Genomic DNA, 15,074 nt, shown 5'->3' on the forward strand with positions numbered 1-15,074 from the left:
GTAAGTGCTGCTGTCGGTGCTGTGTCCTACAAGGGGAAGAAACATGGGCAGAACAGAAGTGAAAAGCAATCGGAGGAAGGAATTTTTAATTGTAAACGCTGTGGTTACAAACACCAGTTAAAACAATGTCCAGCGTTTGGAAAAATGTGCACAAAATGTCATGGAAAGAATCACTTTGCCAAACAATGCTTTTCAAAAGTAAAAACTAAGAAAGGGCAACGAGTTAATGTAATTGAGGACACAGATTTAAGTGAGACATGTTTTGTAGGAATGGTGTCATGTGACAATATCAAAAAGGATACAGAAAATGTGCAGCCCTCAGGAATTAACAATGCTGAACATAAAGTTAATGCAGTAAAAGAGGACAAATGGATGATCCCACTGCAGGTAAATGGAGCATTAGCTACATTGAAACTAGACACTGGGGCAAAAGCAAACTTAATCAGTATGAGTAACATTAACAATATGAAAGAAAAGCCCAAAATACAGAAAAAGTCAGTACTACTGAAGGACTATAATGGACAGAAAATAGATAGCTTAGGTGTATGCAGACTTAAAATGACAGTCAAAGACAAAGTACATCTCATGTTTTCTGTTGTGGCTGAAGGACTTGATTCACTACTGGGTGACAAAGCTTGTGAGGACTTAGAACTGGTCAAGAGAGTCTACCGTATAAACTGTGCCATAAGCAGACCAGATGACTCGGTGGATTCTGTAGTGAATAATTTCCAGGATGTGTTCAAAGGATTTCGAGTTCTACCATTCACTTACAAGATCCAGCTAAAGGAGGATGCTCAGCCAGTGGTACATGCTCCACGAAGAGTTCCAGCACCCCTGCGTGACCGGCTCAAGAATGAACTGGACAGAATGACCACACTAGGAGTCATCAGGAAAGTCAAAGATCCAACAGACTGGGTTAACTCCATGGTATGTGTAAAGAAAAAGAACAATGATCTAAGAATATGCATGGATCCAAAGGACTTAAATGCAAGCATAAAACGTGAACACTACCAGATTCCCAAGCGAGAAGAAATCACCAGTGAAATGTCAGGTGCCAGATACTTTACAAAGCTCGATGCCTCACAAGGATTTTGGCAACTAAAACTGGATGAAGAGAGCACCAAATACTGTACCTTCAACACACCATTTAGCAGGTATTGTTTCCTCAGAATGCCTTTCAGGATAATATCTGCATCTGAAATCTTTCATAGAGCGATGGAACACATAATTGAAGGTCTGGAAGGAGTTCGGGTCTATGTTGATGACATCATCATCTGGGGCTCCACACTGAAAGAACACAATGAGAGACTGACTAAAGTGCTACAGAGCATACGCCGGAATGGACTGAAGCTCAACAAAGCCAAGTGTCAGTTTGGCGTCCAGGAAGTCACTTTCCTAGGAGATAATCTATCTGGTAAAGGAATAGAGCCAGATATGGAAAAAGTAAACGCCACACTCAAAATGCCCCAATCCACTGACAAAAAAGGAGTGCTACGCATCATGGGGATGATAAACTTCATTGGAAAGTTCATTCCTAACTTGTCTGCGAGACCTGCTACATAAAACAAATGAGTTCGCATGGACAGAAAGACATGAACAAGAGTGGATAAACCTCAAAACAGTGCTGACAACCACACCTGTACTCACCTTCTTTGACCCAACTAAAAGACTCAAAGTGTCAACGGATGCACCAAACGATGGCCTAGGTGCGGTCTTGCTACAAGCAGAGGGTGAAGATTGGAAGCCTGTTGCCTATGCCTCCAGGTCTATGACTGTTACTGAGTGTCGATACGCCCAGATTGAAAAGGAATGTCTAGGCTTGGTAGTTGGACTAGAAAAGTTTCATGGCTACATATATGGACTTCCCACCTTCACAGTTGAGACAGACCACTGCCCACTGGTTGCCATCATAAAAAAGAACCTGAATGAGATGTCTCCAAGGATTCAACGACTCATGATGAAGCTGCAAAGATATGACTTTGAACTGATCTACACACCAGGCAAATACATAGTGTTAGCAGATGCACTATCCCGAGCACCCACAATGAGTCATGTGAGCTCTACTGAAGAAGACGTGGATGTTCATGTGAGTATGGTCACTGCTGCGCTGCCCGTGTCAGACACAAAATCAAAGCAAATAGCAGAAGAAACAGTAAAAGATACAGTATTACAAACAGTAATAGAGAACATTCATCATGGTTGGCCAAAAGGTTCCTGTCCAAAATATTTTCACATAAGGTCAGAATTGAGTGTCGCAAGTGGACTATTACTAAAACAGAACAGAATAGTCATTCCACAGGCTCTACGTCAAGACATGCTCAAAAGGATTCATGAGGGACACCTCGGAATTGAAAAATGCAAAAGGAGAGCAAGAGACACTGTTTATTGGCCTGGCATAAATAAGGACATTGAGAACATGATAGGCAAATGTGAGACATGTCAGAAACACCAAAACAAACAAGCAAAGGAACCAATGATAGTAGCTGACATACCAACAGCACCATGGCAAAAGGTTGGTATGGACCTTTTTCATTTAAATGGTAAAGACTATGTAATAGTGATTGACTACTATTCTAACTATCCTGAGATGGCGCTGCTCTCAAGCACCACAGCAAGCAGTGTCATAATGCATGTGAAATCCATCTTCGCCAGACATGGAATTCCCAGGATTGCCGTTAGCGACAATGGTCCGTGCTTCAACTGTAAGGAGTGGCAACAGTTTGCAGCACATTATGACTTTCAACACATCACATCCAGTCCTTTGTATGCTCAGTCGAATGGTAAGGCAGAGAAAGGTGTTCAAGTTCTCAAGCAGCTACTGAAGAAAGCGACAGAAAGCAAGTCTGATCCTTATCTCGCCCTGCTGAGCTACCGAGCCTCACCTTTAGACTCTGGTTCTTCACCTGCTGAACTCCTAATGGGTCGCAAGTTGCGTACCACGCTACCCTGCTGTGCAAAAGAAAAGCAGAGTAAGGAACTGAGACAGAGACTTCAACTGTTAAAGCTGAAACAGAAATCATACTATGACAAGTCATCCAAAACTCTGAAACCATTGACAAGGGATGATGTTGTCAGGATTGAGGATCCAGATGCATGGAACAGGAAAGCTACAGTTCTTGAGGAAGTAGGACCACGGTCATACACTGTTAGAACTGAGGAAGGACAGATTCTCAGGAGGAACCGCCGTTCCCTCCTAAAAACACAAGAGCTATCGAAGAGCAAATCGATGACAATGCCGCAACTGAATCTTGTCACTCACCACCAGAACAATCTAACACAAATACACATACAGGCTCTCATGAAAACACATCAGACTTACCTGTGCTGAGAAGATCCACACGTGAAGTAAAAAAGCCTGATAAACTACATTGAAAATGTATTGACTGTTGAAGATGTTTATGTTGTTATTGATTGATATTGATTGATACTGATTTTGTTTAACCTCAAAGAAAGGGGGATGTAATGATCAGTAACCTGTCATTCTGGAATGGTACACTAGGTGGTGCTGTATGTATATAAGAGTGGGCTACCCACGATGCACTAGGCTACCCACAAGGCAGCAGTCAAGATGGAGGCCTCTGCAGATACTGTACCTAGTCCACATGTGCTCAATAAAGTGTCTAGCAAAAGCTCGCTGTTCTTAATAAAAACGACTAGTTATTAATGAACATAACAACTGGTACAATCTACATCTAATTATGTCACAGGTTATTTGTGAGAATTACTGATATTTGATATTAACTAGGTCTGAACTAGTATGCCTTTTGAACGCATGGAAATTGATAACATTACATTCGTAACTTGTTTGAGATGCCACCTCCTTGATCTTGTTATCATCTCAATAATTCATTTTCTTTGGTGATCCATGATAATTGTCATAATTTTTGTATATTGAACTTATTGTGACAGATAAAATACTGGATTGTTGAAGAGGAAATTTTTTTTTAAAGTGTACAAGGAAAGAGCTTTAGAAATTGGATTAGAGTAGACAGCTCTATATTGGATAATGCATGATGCACTGAAACTATTTATTTATACATTTAGGAGTAGAATTTCCATGGGATTTCCCCCGTCTCTTTCTGTAACATCAGCGGAAACCTGGAGAAACAACAGAAATAGTCATTTATACCATTTCTCTGGGGTTTTTGCTGAAGGTCGGGGAACACCCATGGAAATTCCTGGGTATTAGTGATATCACACACACATTTTTGAATTAGTTAAAATTATGTGTTTGGGGCAGTATTAGTGAAATTTTAGCAGCGTGGTTGGTCACTTCACTATAAATTAAAAAATATATCGATGTGTTTTCTCTTTGGAATGCATTGATCATTTTTCATGTGTCAAAAAGCACTGTGGCTGTTTTGAATACATCGCCTATCTGGCCCAAATATATTTAAATGTATTATTTTTTAAATTTAGGACTATTTGAAGTTTACTGAGAGATAAGGCTTTCCCATGGCATATCACCTAAAATTTTAATCATTTTGGTGTTGGTGCTCATCATTAGAAGAATCAACAAAAGCATAGATTATTTACACAACCAACCAATAGTATTAACTCACAATCAACGCACTTCGGTGTTGTGTTTGATCCTGAACCGACCTTCATACTCTCACATTCTCTCAATTATCAGGTCTGCTAACTTCCACAATACTCCCATCTATGCCCCTACCAGAGCCCCTCTCTCCTGTCATTGAAACCCTTATCCACATTCCTGTCACGCCCTGCCTTAATTAATTCAAGACTCTCTTTGCTGTCCTTCCAACATCCACCCCCCATAAACTTCAACTTGTATGAGATGCAGCTGCCCAATCCTGTCCGGCACTAAGTTCCAGTCATCCAATACTTCTGTCTTTACTGACCTACGCTGGTCCTAGTCCTCCAATAGATCCTATTTAAAATCCTTGTCCTTATCTTCAAATCCCTCCTTTAGCCATGGATCTTTCAGTCCTCCAACTCTGGCCTTTTGTGGATCTCCCCCTCCCTTTTCCCCATCATAGGTGGTAGTGCTTTCGGTTGCCTAACTGGTCATTCACCTCATTGCTGTTTTTGGCACCTTGCTGTGCACATATTGGCTACTGCATTTGGCTACAAAACAACAGCGACTACTCTTCAAAAGTAATTCATTGGCTGTGAAGTGCTTTGGGACATCCTGAGGATTGAAAGGCACCATATAAATGCAAGTTTTTTCTTTCTATAAATCTTATAGAGAACTAACTTCAACTGCACTTATTTCTTATTATGCTGTTAGCAGATAGACAGTTTCCAAGTTGCTTGATTTTGCAGCCTATGGTTATTGGGGTGGGGAGAGGAGGAAGAGAAAGAGATATACAACATTAGCACAACTGACACATCTCCCACAGATTTGTCTCCACAGTCCACATCTCCATGGTAACCTTCTATTACAATGTCAGCTAACTTAGCTGTAACAGTAGGTGGGTGGCAAGTTAACTACCACCTGCGGCCACCCCACTTTGTTTTTAACAACAGACACCATTAAGTCAATTGGCGCAATTGATGACACCCATTTGCCATGCCTGTACAGCTGCTTCCAAAGTTGCACATTTCTACATAATAAATCTTACAAATGTGTAAAGATATCTACAAACATGGTAATGAATTTCTATTTTTTTTATATAACTACAAAAATCAACACCAGAATGAATAACTGTTTCAGTGACCAAGCAGGTCCATCCTACGTTGGATATTAAATTAAGAGTAAATATTAACATGTCAGACAGTAAAAAGAAAAAGTAGCAGTGGAGTCAAAAATTCACAGACCTTCCAGTGGACCCGCATTTGTAACTCTGACAGGAGCACACTGGAAACGTCATAAATGAGACTGGTAGCCGGATACAGTGGATCCCAGGCTCGCGTCAAGGATTCGGTGAGCCTTGTAAGGATGGAGCTCTGCCTACCTCAAAGATAGCCATTAATGTAGGAAAAGATGTATGAGAGGGTGGGGTCAGGGGCGACGATCTCCCAATGCCGGGAATTCCAATGTTCACAGGGTCTGGGGAGGTCCCTTAATTAATATGCCAATGTCAAGAAACCATTCCACTAGGGGCACATCTAGGGCAGCCACCTTCTCCCAGAGATCAGATACTGTACTTTGGATGTACAGACCACATCCCTCTGGTTCCCTACGCCATCATTCTGCAGCCCGGCACACCTGGCCGCCGTGTCAGCTGAGGCTCAGTTGGTAGCACCCTTGCCTCTGAGTCAGAAGGTTGTGGGTTCAAGTCCCACTCCAGGGACTTGAGCATAAAGAAAACTAGGCTGACACAACAGTGCATAAGATTTATAGAAAGAAAAAACTTGCATTTATATGGTGCCTTTCAATCCTCAGGATGTCCCAAAGCACTTCACAGCCAATGAATTACTTTTGAAGAGTAGTCGCTGTTGTTTTGTAGCCAAATGCAGTAGCCAATATGTGCACAGCAAGGTGCCAAAAACAGCAATGAGGTGAATGACCAGTTAGGCAACCGAAAGCACTACCACCTATGATAGGGAAAAGGGAGGGGGAAATCCACAGAAGGCCAGAGTTGGAGGGCTGAAAGATCCATGGCTGGAGGAGGGATTTGAAGATAAGGACAAGGATTTTAAATAGGGTCTCGTTCAGCAGGTGGATTATCAGCAATCAGTATGTATGTAGAAAGACTTGCATTTATATAGCGCCTTACATGACTATCGGCCATCCCAAAGCACTTTACAACCAATGAAGTACTTTTTTTTTTGAAGTGTAGTCGCTGTTGTAATGTGGGAAATGCAGCAGTATGTTTGCGCACAGCAAGCTCCCACAAACAGCAATGTGATAATGACCAGATAATCTGTTTTAGTGATGTTGATTGAGCGATAAATATTGGCCAGGACACCGGTGATAACTCCCCTGCTCTTCTTCAAAATATTGCCTTGGGATCTTTTACGTCCACCTGAGAGGGCAAATGGGGGCCTCGGTTTAACCTCTCATCCGAAAGACGGCACCTCCGACAGTGCAGCTCTCCCTCAGTACTGCACTGGAATGTCAGCCTAGTTTTTTTTATGCTTAAGTCCCTGAAGTGGGACTTGAACCCACAACCTTCTGACTCAGAGGCAAGGGTGCTACCAACTGAGCCTCAACTGACACCGTGGCCAGGTGTGCCGGGCTGCAGAATGATGGTGTAGGGAACCAGAGGGATGTGGTCTGTACATCCAAAGTATCTAATCTCTGGGAAAAGGTGGCTGCCCTAGATGTGCCCCTAGTGGAATGGCTTCTTGACATTGGCATATTAATTAAGGGACCTCCCCAGACCTTGTGAACATTGGCAGAATCAGTGCCAGATGTCGCAGACAGGTGCATCCTGGCACCTACACATTGGTCTTCTATCTCGTCTTCTTCGCATCTCCATCTTCTTTCAACCTTTAAAAATCCTTTCACAACCCATCTCTGCAGCCAAGCTTTCCACTTAATTTCCTAATTTATCCCTCTCGCTTGCTCGGCATTTATTCCCATTAACCGCCTGTAAATGGTTTGGGATGTTTTCTTGCATTAAAAGCACTGTATAAATTTAAGTTATTGCTGTTGAAGTTCTCCAAAGTCGGGGAGTATCCAGTCTGTTTCATAGAGGTGTCCTACAGTCTATGTAGAATATTTCTATTAAACATTAGGTTCAGTCCACCCTCACCCCAAACTTAGCAGAGCATCAGGGAGTATTAAAAAATGTACATAAGTGTCCATAATTTCTTTATTCTATTTCAGGGTTTGATCTCTATATCTCTGAACATCTGGACAAGACAAAAAGATAGGAAACCTGATACCCAATTTTAGGCATTGTCTCCAGTGCACTTTTAAACTCTGTTTTCCATCTATGGCATGTAGCTAGGGTGAAATGTGTCTGGTGTAGGATCTTAAACTGACCTTTCCATAGGCGACTGTAGGTAGCTACCTTAAAGGCTGTAACTCCTCCTCGGGAAGGCTCTGCCATGGCTCCAGAATGGGTTTTCCTATGGTTCATGGAAGAAAATATTATGAAATTCAAGTGGTCTATCAGATTGTAAAAAGAATAACCAGAGATATGATTCATCTTATGATTCTGAAGTTAGGTAAAGGTGCATTTGAAGGTAATGAGAAAAGTCCCCACTCAAGCAGAATTGTTTGGAGCGACTTGTATGACTCAACCGCCAAAACTTAGGCGATCCTAGGGCCCAACGATGTTAAGCTGTGCCAGGTCAAAATGGTGTAGGTAGCACGAAAAATTTGTGCTCAGTCCTTATTAACATGATTGTAGTCATGATCTCAGCACTAAAACTGCTGCTCATTGGCTTACCGCTCAACAGGTGGGCCAATATCGGGTCCAGTCGATTTCCCAGTCATGCTTGGCATAGGCTTTATTCAGTACTTAAAGGGGAGGTGCATTGATGCTGCAGCACCTCATTGTCAATCCACTTACAGCTTCACCTGGAAGAAGACGGCAGTGGAAGCACATGGCTGAACTTCAGCACAGGGAGAGAGCGCACAGATTCCCAGACGCAGCTTTTGAGACACTGGTCGTGGCCATGGAGAGGAGGCAGGCTGTCCTCTTTCCGCTGACTGGCAGGAAGTCCTCACCACACACTTCTCAAAGGATCTGGCAGGAGATAGCCGCCTATGTGATATACTACATCCACTGGTTCCCCTTTATCTACCCTGCTAGTTACATCCTCAAAAAACTCGAATAAATTTGTCAAACACAATTTCCCTCTCATAAAACCATGTTGACTCTGCCTAATCATGTTATGATTTTCTAAGTGCCCTGAAACCACTTCCTTAACAATGGATTCCAGCATTTTCCTGACGACTGATGTCAGGCTAACTGGCCTGTAATTCCCTGTTTTCATTCTCCTTCCTTTCTTGAATAGCGGTGTTATATTTGCTACCTTCCAATCCGCTGGAACCGTTCTAGAATCTAGAGAATTTTGGAAGATCAAAAGCAATGCATCTACTATCTCTGCAGCCACCTCTTTTAGAATCCTAGGATGTAGGCCGTCAGGTCCAGGGGATTTGTCGGCTTTTAGTCCCATTAGTTTCTCTAGTATTTTTTCTCTACTTATATTAATTACGTTAAGAAGAAGACACAGCATCACTGCATCCGTCACTCGCAGACACCAGCTGAGAAACTGGCACTGCACGTACTTTAGAAGCTAGTGTAGAAGCGGGAACTGCAGAGGGTGAGGCACTGGGCTCAGGTGGGCTGCAGCAAGGCCAGGGGGAAAGGGTAGCTTGGGGGGACCAACTCCCCTGAGGGCAAGTTCTGCTGCACAGGTGTCAGATGAGGACCTCGATGGGGCCGCCTTCAGAAGAAGGGTGATGCGCATGCACACCGAATTGCTAGGTGCAATGGCAAGCCTGCCAGAGAGTATCTTGGCAATGTCAAGGAGCATCGAGGAGTTTGCCTCTAACATTGCACGGGGCTTTGCGCAGTTCTCGGAGCTCAGGATTTCCAGGCTGGAAATGATGGTACGCTCCCGAAGAGACTATGTCAACCCATACTGCGTGTGATGAGCAATGTCGCGGCTGCAATTGCAGCACAGGCAGAAGCGACCCAACGTCTTAGTACTGCAGCGAAAGTGCAGACTGCTCTCATACAGTCTCAGCTTGATGCCACCCATGCTCAGACTACTGTCATGCAGTCTCAGCTTGCTGCTACCCAAGCTCAAACTGCTGCCATCGTGGCTAGGTTTACCAGTGTTAACCAGGGTTTGCAGGGTGTCACAGCAGCCCAGCAATCTGTGCTCCAGCACACTGCTTGGAATGCTGTGGCGCTGCCATGGGGGAGTGGCAGTTGGTCAGTGGAGCAGGACCCTGCTGTCCTCTTTCAGGATGATAGCATTCCTGTTCCCACCACTGTCACTCTGCCATTGCCTGTTAGCCAGCCAGCCCAGACTGCTGCCACCCATGCCGAGGTGGTGTAGTCTACAGCCGAGCCTTCTAGGGTCTGAATTGCTTGAGGTCACCCCTGGAAACTCAGCAGCCTTCCACCAGCCATGCTGCAGCCACTGGGGGAGCACTTCGTAGTAGCAGGAAAGGGCACCCAAACGACAGGCACTAAGGGATTGCACAAGGGCAATTAGTTCATATCGTATGTGTCAATTGATTTTGGATACATTTATTCATTTTATTTGGACTCTTTTGTGGTAGTTCTCATTTCAGCTTTGTTCCCAGGATGGCACTCTGATATTCCATGACAGAGGGATGATATGAAGGGGATGTGGTGAGCAATGGGGACCTGGGGTTTAATTCATTGGAATTGGAGTCTGATGAGGTGTTCACGGACAGCCCGTCCAAAAGGGTGATTGGCTGCCTGCCTGCTCCCTTCCTCCTCGTCTTCTTCCTCATCCTCCTCCTTTTCCTCCTTTCCCTCGTCCTTTTCCTGAGGTGGTGGTGCAATCCCTGGAGGCAGGTGCTGTGCCCTCATGATGGCCGAGTTGTGAAGCATGCAGCAGATCACCATAAAATTGGACACCTGCTCCGCTGATTATTGGAGGGCAACTCCCGAGTAGTCAAGGCAGCGGAACCATTGCTTCAGCAGCCCTGCTCGATGATGTTCCTGGTGGAAACATGGTTCTCATTATATGAGTGCAGGGCATGAGTGGTGGGGTTGCGGATGGGGGTCATCAGCTAGGTTCAGAGCGGATAGCCCTTGTCTCCGAGCAATCACCCTCGAGTTTCCTGTGGTGGTTGGAAGATTGCTGGCAGACCGGACTGACGCAAGATGAAGACATCGTGGCTGCTGCCAGGATAGTGGGTATTGACCATCAGGAATCGCTGGGCGTGGTCACACATCAACTGCACACTAAGTGAGTGGTAGCCTTTGCAGTTACAGAAGATCTCAGGTTTGTTATACAGCACCCGCAAAGCCACGTGGGTGCGGTTGATGGCGCCTTGCACCATGGGGAAGTCCGCTAACCTGGCAAAGCCACATGCTCGCCCTGCTTCTCTCTGCTCAGAGAGAAGAAAATGTAGTCCCTTCTCCTGGTGTAGAGAGCCTCAGTGACCTCCCAGCTGCAGTGATGGATGGCTAACTGGGAGATGTTAGCTATGTCTCCTGCTGCAGACTGGAAGGATCCGCTGGCGATGAAATTGAGAGTCACCGGGACCTTGACTGCCACTGGGAGAACCGTGGTTGTCCTGCTCTCAGGCTGAAGGTCTGGTTGCAGGAAGTGACAGAGTTCTGTGACCACCTCCTTAGTGAAGCGAAGCCTTCTAATACACTGCTCCTCGCTTAAGTGGATATAAGAGAAATGCTCTCTGAAGACCCTAGGTGGGTAAGACCTCCTGTTGAGAGCCCTCCTGGCCCTCCTCCTCCTCCCTCTGTGCGCATCTTCTCGTCGTCTTCACTGCCTCCGCTCACTCTCCCGGAGATACTCAAGCACGAGGGGGACTGCCAGTAGAGCCCTCATGACTGTGAACAAGTGTTATGAGTAGAAGCCTTTAAATAACAATGAAGGCGTTCTCCACTTGCAACAACACTCCCTGTTACCTTAGAACTTTGAAAGAAGTTTATAAAGCTGCTGGAATTGCAGAAAGTTGCACAGAGCCAGTCAAACTGCAGAAACATGTCAGGTGCAAATTGTTGCTGATGATCCCTTTAAATACCGCTGCAGGAGCTTCCTGCCTGCTTGTCAATGCTTGCTCAGCTCGTTGCGCTTAAGGCATGCCGTAAGTGGAGCGGCGAAGTCAAAACTTGCAGATCGGGCGTTAAGTGAGACTTGCACACTCACTTAATCACGATCTGCATAACCTACATATCCCTAGCGAGCGCGAACATCCGAAAATGGCGGGCGCCGGGGGACCCGCCGGCAGCAGGTAGAAACATAGAAACATAGAAGATAGGAGCAGGAGTAGGCTATTCGGCCCCTCGAGCCTGTTCTGCCACAGGTTCACCACTCTCTTGGTGAAGAAATTCCTCCTCATCTCAGTCCTAAATGGCTTACCCCTTATCCTTAGTCTGTGACCCTTGGTTCTGGACTCCCCTGCCATCGGGAACAACCTTCCTGCATCTAGTCTGTCTAGTCCTGTTAGAATTTTCTAAGTTTCAATGAGATCCCCTCTCATTCTTCTAAACTCTAGCGAATATAAGCCTAATCGACCCAATCTCTCTTCATACGTCATTCCTGCCATCCCAGGTATCAGTCTGGTGAATCTTCGCTGCACTCCCTCCATGGCAAGAACATCCTTCCTCAGATAAGGCGACCAAAACTGCACACAATACTCAAGGTGTGGTCTCACCAAAGCCCTGTACAACTGCAGCAAGACATCCTTGCTCCTGTACTCGAATCCTCTTGCTATGAAGGCCAACATACCATTTGCCTTCTTAACCGTCTGCTGCACCTGCATGCTTACCTTCAGTGACTGGTGCACAAGGACACCCAGGTCTCGTTGCACTTCCCCTTTTCCCAATCAATTGCCATTCAGATAATAATCTGTCTTCCTGTTTTTGCCACCGAAGTGGATAACTTCGCATTTATCCACATAATATTGCATTTGCCATGCATCTGCCCAATCACCCAACCTGTTCAAATCATACTGGAGTTTCTCTGCATCCTCCTCACAGCACACACGCCCACCCAGCTTTGTGTCATCTGCAAACTTTGAGATATTACATCTAGTTCCCTCGTCTAGATCATTAATATATATTGTGAATAGCTGGGATCCTAGCACTGATCCCTGCGGTACCCCACTAGTCACTGCCTGCCACTCGGAAAAAGACCCGTTTATTCCAACTCTTTGCTTCCTGTCTGCCAACCAGTTCTCTATCTGTCAGTACCTTACCCCCAATCCCATGTGCTTTAACTTTGCACGCCAATCTCTTATGTGGGACCTTATCGAAAGCCTTCTGAAAGTCCAAATACACCACATCCACTGGTTCTCCCTTATCTATTCTACCAGTTACATCCTCAAAAAATTCCAGTAGATTACTCAAGCATGATTTACCTTTTGTAAATCCATGTTGACTTTGTCCGACCTTGTCACTGTTTTCCAAGTGCTCTGCTATTACATCTTTTATAATGGACTCTAGCATTTTCCCCACTACCGATGTCAGGCTTACCGGTCTATAATTCCCCATTTTTCTCTCTACCACATTTTTTAAATAGTGAGGTTACATTGGCTACCCTCCAATCCATGGGAACTATTCCAGAGTCTATAGAATTTTGGAAGATGACCAGCAATGCATCTACTATTTCTAGGGCCACTTCCTTAAGTACCCTAGGATGTAGATTATCAGGCCCTGGGGATTTATCGGCCTTCAATGCTGTCAATTTCCCTAATACCATTTCCCTACAAATACTGATTTCATTCAATTCCTCCCTCTCATTAGACCCTATGTTCCCCAACATCTCTGGAAGGTTATTTGTGTCCTCCTTTGTGAAGACAGAACCAAAGTATGTATTTAATTGGTCTGTCATTTCTTTGTTCCCCATTATAAATTTCCCTGATTCTGACTGCAATGGACCTACGCTTGACTTCACCAGTCTTTTTCTCTTCACATATCTATAGAAGCTTTTACAGTCAGTTTTTATGTTCCCTGCAAGCTTACTCTCATATTCTATTTCCCCCCTCTTAATTAATCCCTTTGTCCTCATTTGCTGAATCCTAAACTGCTCCCAATCCTCAGGTTTGCTGCTTTTTTAGGCCAATTTATATGTCCTCTCCTTGGATCTTATGCTACCCCTAATTTCCCTTGTTAGCCACGGTTGAATCACCTTTTCTGTTTTATTTTTATGCCAAACAGGGATGAACAAATTCTGTAGTTCATCCATGCGATCTTTAAATGTTTGCCATTGCCTATCCACCGTCAACCCTTTAAGTAACATTCCCCAATCCATCCTAGCCAATTTGCACCTCATACCATCGTAGTTTCCTTTATTTAAATTCAGGAAGAGCAGCGGCCGCCATTTTTTTGCCCGAATCTGGCAGTAACAGGTGGCACTAAACTCTGAATTTCTAGGCCCTTATCTATACAAATCATGGAAACCTATGCCTACTTTCAGTGGAGTAATGTTGGATTGTCATAGAAAGGGGAAATAGTAGAGAGGCCCAGAAATATATGGGAATGTCAGCAGACTTGCAACCCAGCCCAGTTGATCAGATGAAGTTGAACTTCCAGATGAGGAGGATGTGTCACTGGATATTGAGAAGTTATTAAGCAAAAACAGCATTTACCTTCTAGAGGTAATAAATCATTTTAAGTACGAGAATAGTTGGAATAAGTACATCAACCAAGGAAGAATTGACCTTGTCTAGAAAGTTCCCTTGTCAAATGTTCAGTGTGTGAAGAGCAAATAAGCTATCATTCATTATTAACATACCCCTGGGGACCAATATAAACCAGCAATCAAAATATCTAATTTGGATATTGAGTAGTTAACTATTATTAGCAAAGAAAAAAGTACGTTGCCAGTAATGATTAATGGATGGAAGAACAAGCTGTGCTCCGGCTGTGCTAAATCATGAAAATGACACGGTGATGTTCTACTACAGTAAATTGCTTTAGTTTTCATTCATGAAATGTTCTTTATATGTATATGTATGTATGTATAACTAGGTTACAGGATTCTGATATTTTTAACTAGAAATTGAATGAGCTCACCTAATTCTGCTGTTTTTGCAGGGTGTGGCGGCTGTGGCCTGGAAATTAAAAATGGACAATCCTTGGTAGCTCTGGACAAGCAGTGGCACCTGGGCTGTTTTAAGTGTCACACTTGTGGGAAAGCCCTATCTGCTGAGTATATCTGCAAGTAAGTACAGTTTGTTTAAAGGATGTAGGGACAATGGGGGTAAACATCAACTTCATTGGGGCCGTAAAACTGGCGGCATTGGATCAGCCACCTGTTATACCTCTGCCCAGTTTTCCTTTCCATTGACTTCAGTAGAAAGGAACATGGCCTAGGTGAATAACAGGCGGCCAATTTGACACCACCTGTTTTCCGCTCCTGCCAAAGTTGAAAGTTACCTCCTTGTCTTGAGTAACCACAAATTGTATTTTAGTTTTAAACCAGAAAGTCTGGACTTCAACTTGGAGGGGGTGGGAATAGGAATTTTCATGTGGTTCTCC

The 15,074-nt window shown here is 44.2% G+C and overlaps 1 protein-coding gene across 6 annotated transcripts in view; it reads left to right on the top strand.

Annotated features, from left to right (window-relative positions):
- The window catches only part of ablim2 (actin binding LIM protein family, member 2), a 647,794-nt gene that overhangs the window by 282,450 nt on the left and 350,270 nt on the right, over positions 1–15,074 (top strand). For all 6 annotated transcript variants that reach the window (XM_085961823.1, XM_085961814.1, XM_085961859.1 and 3 more), the window contains exon 5: positions 14,631–14,757. In XM_085961823.1, the coding sequence (XP_085817949.1) occupies positions 14,631–14,757 (127 nt within the window). The remainder of the gene's footprint in view (positions 1–14,630; positions 14,758–15,074) is intronic.

The sequence above is a fragment of the Somniosus microcephalus genome, chromosome 2 (genome assembly GCF_052327205.1).
Source record: "Somniosus microcephalus isolate GS21.2 chromosome 2, FLI_Smic_1.0, whole genome shotgun sequence".
Taxonomy (NCBI): domain Eukaryota; kingdom Metazoa; phylum Chordata; class Chondrichthyes; order Squaliformes; family Somniosidae; genus Somniosus; species Somniosus microcephalus.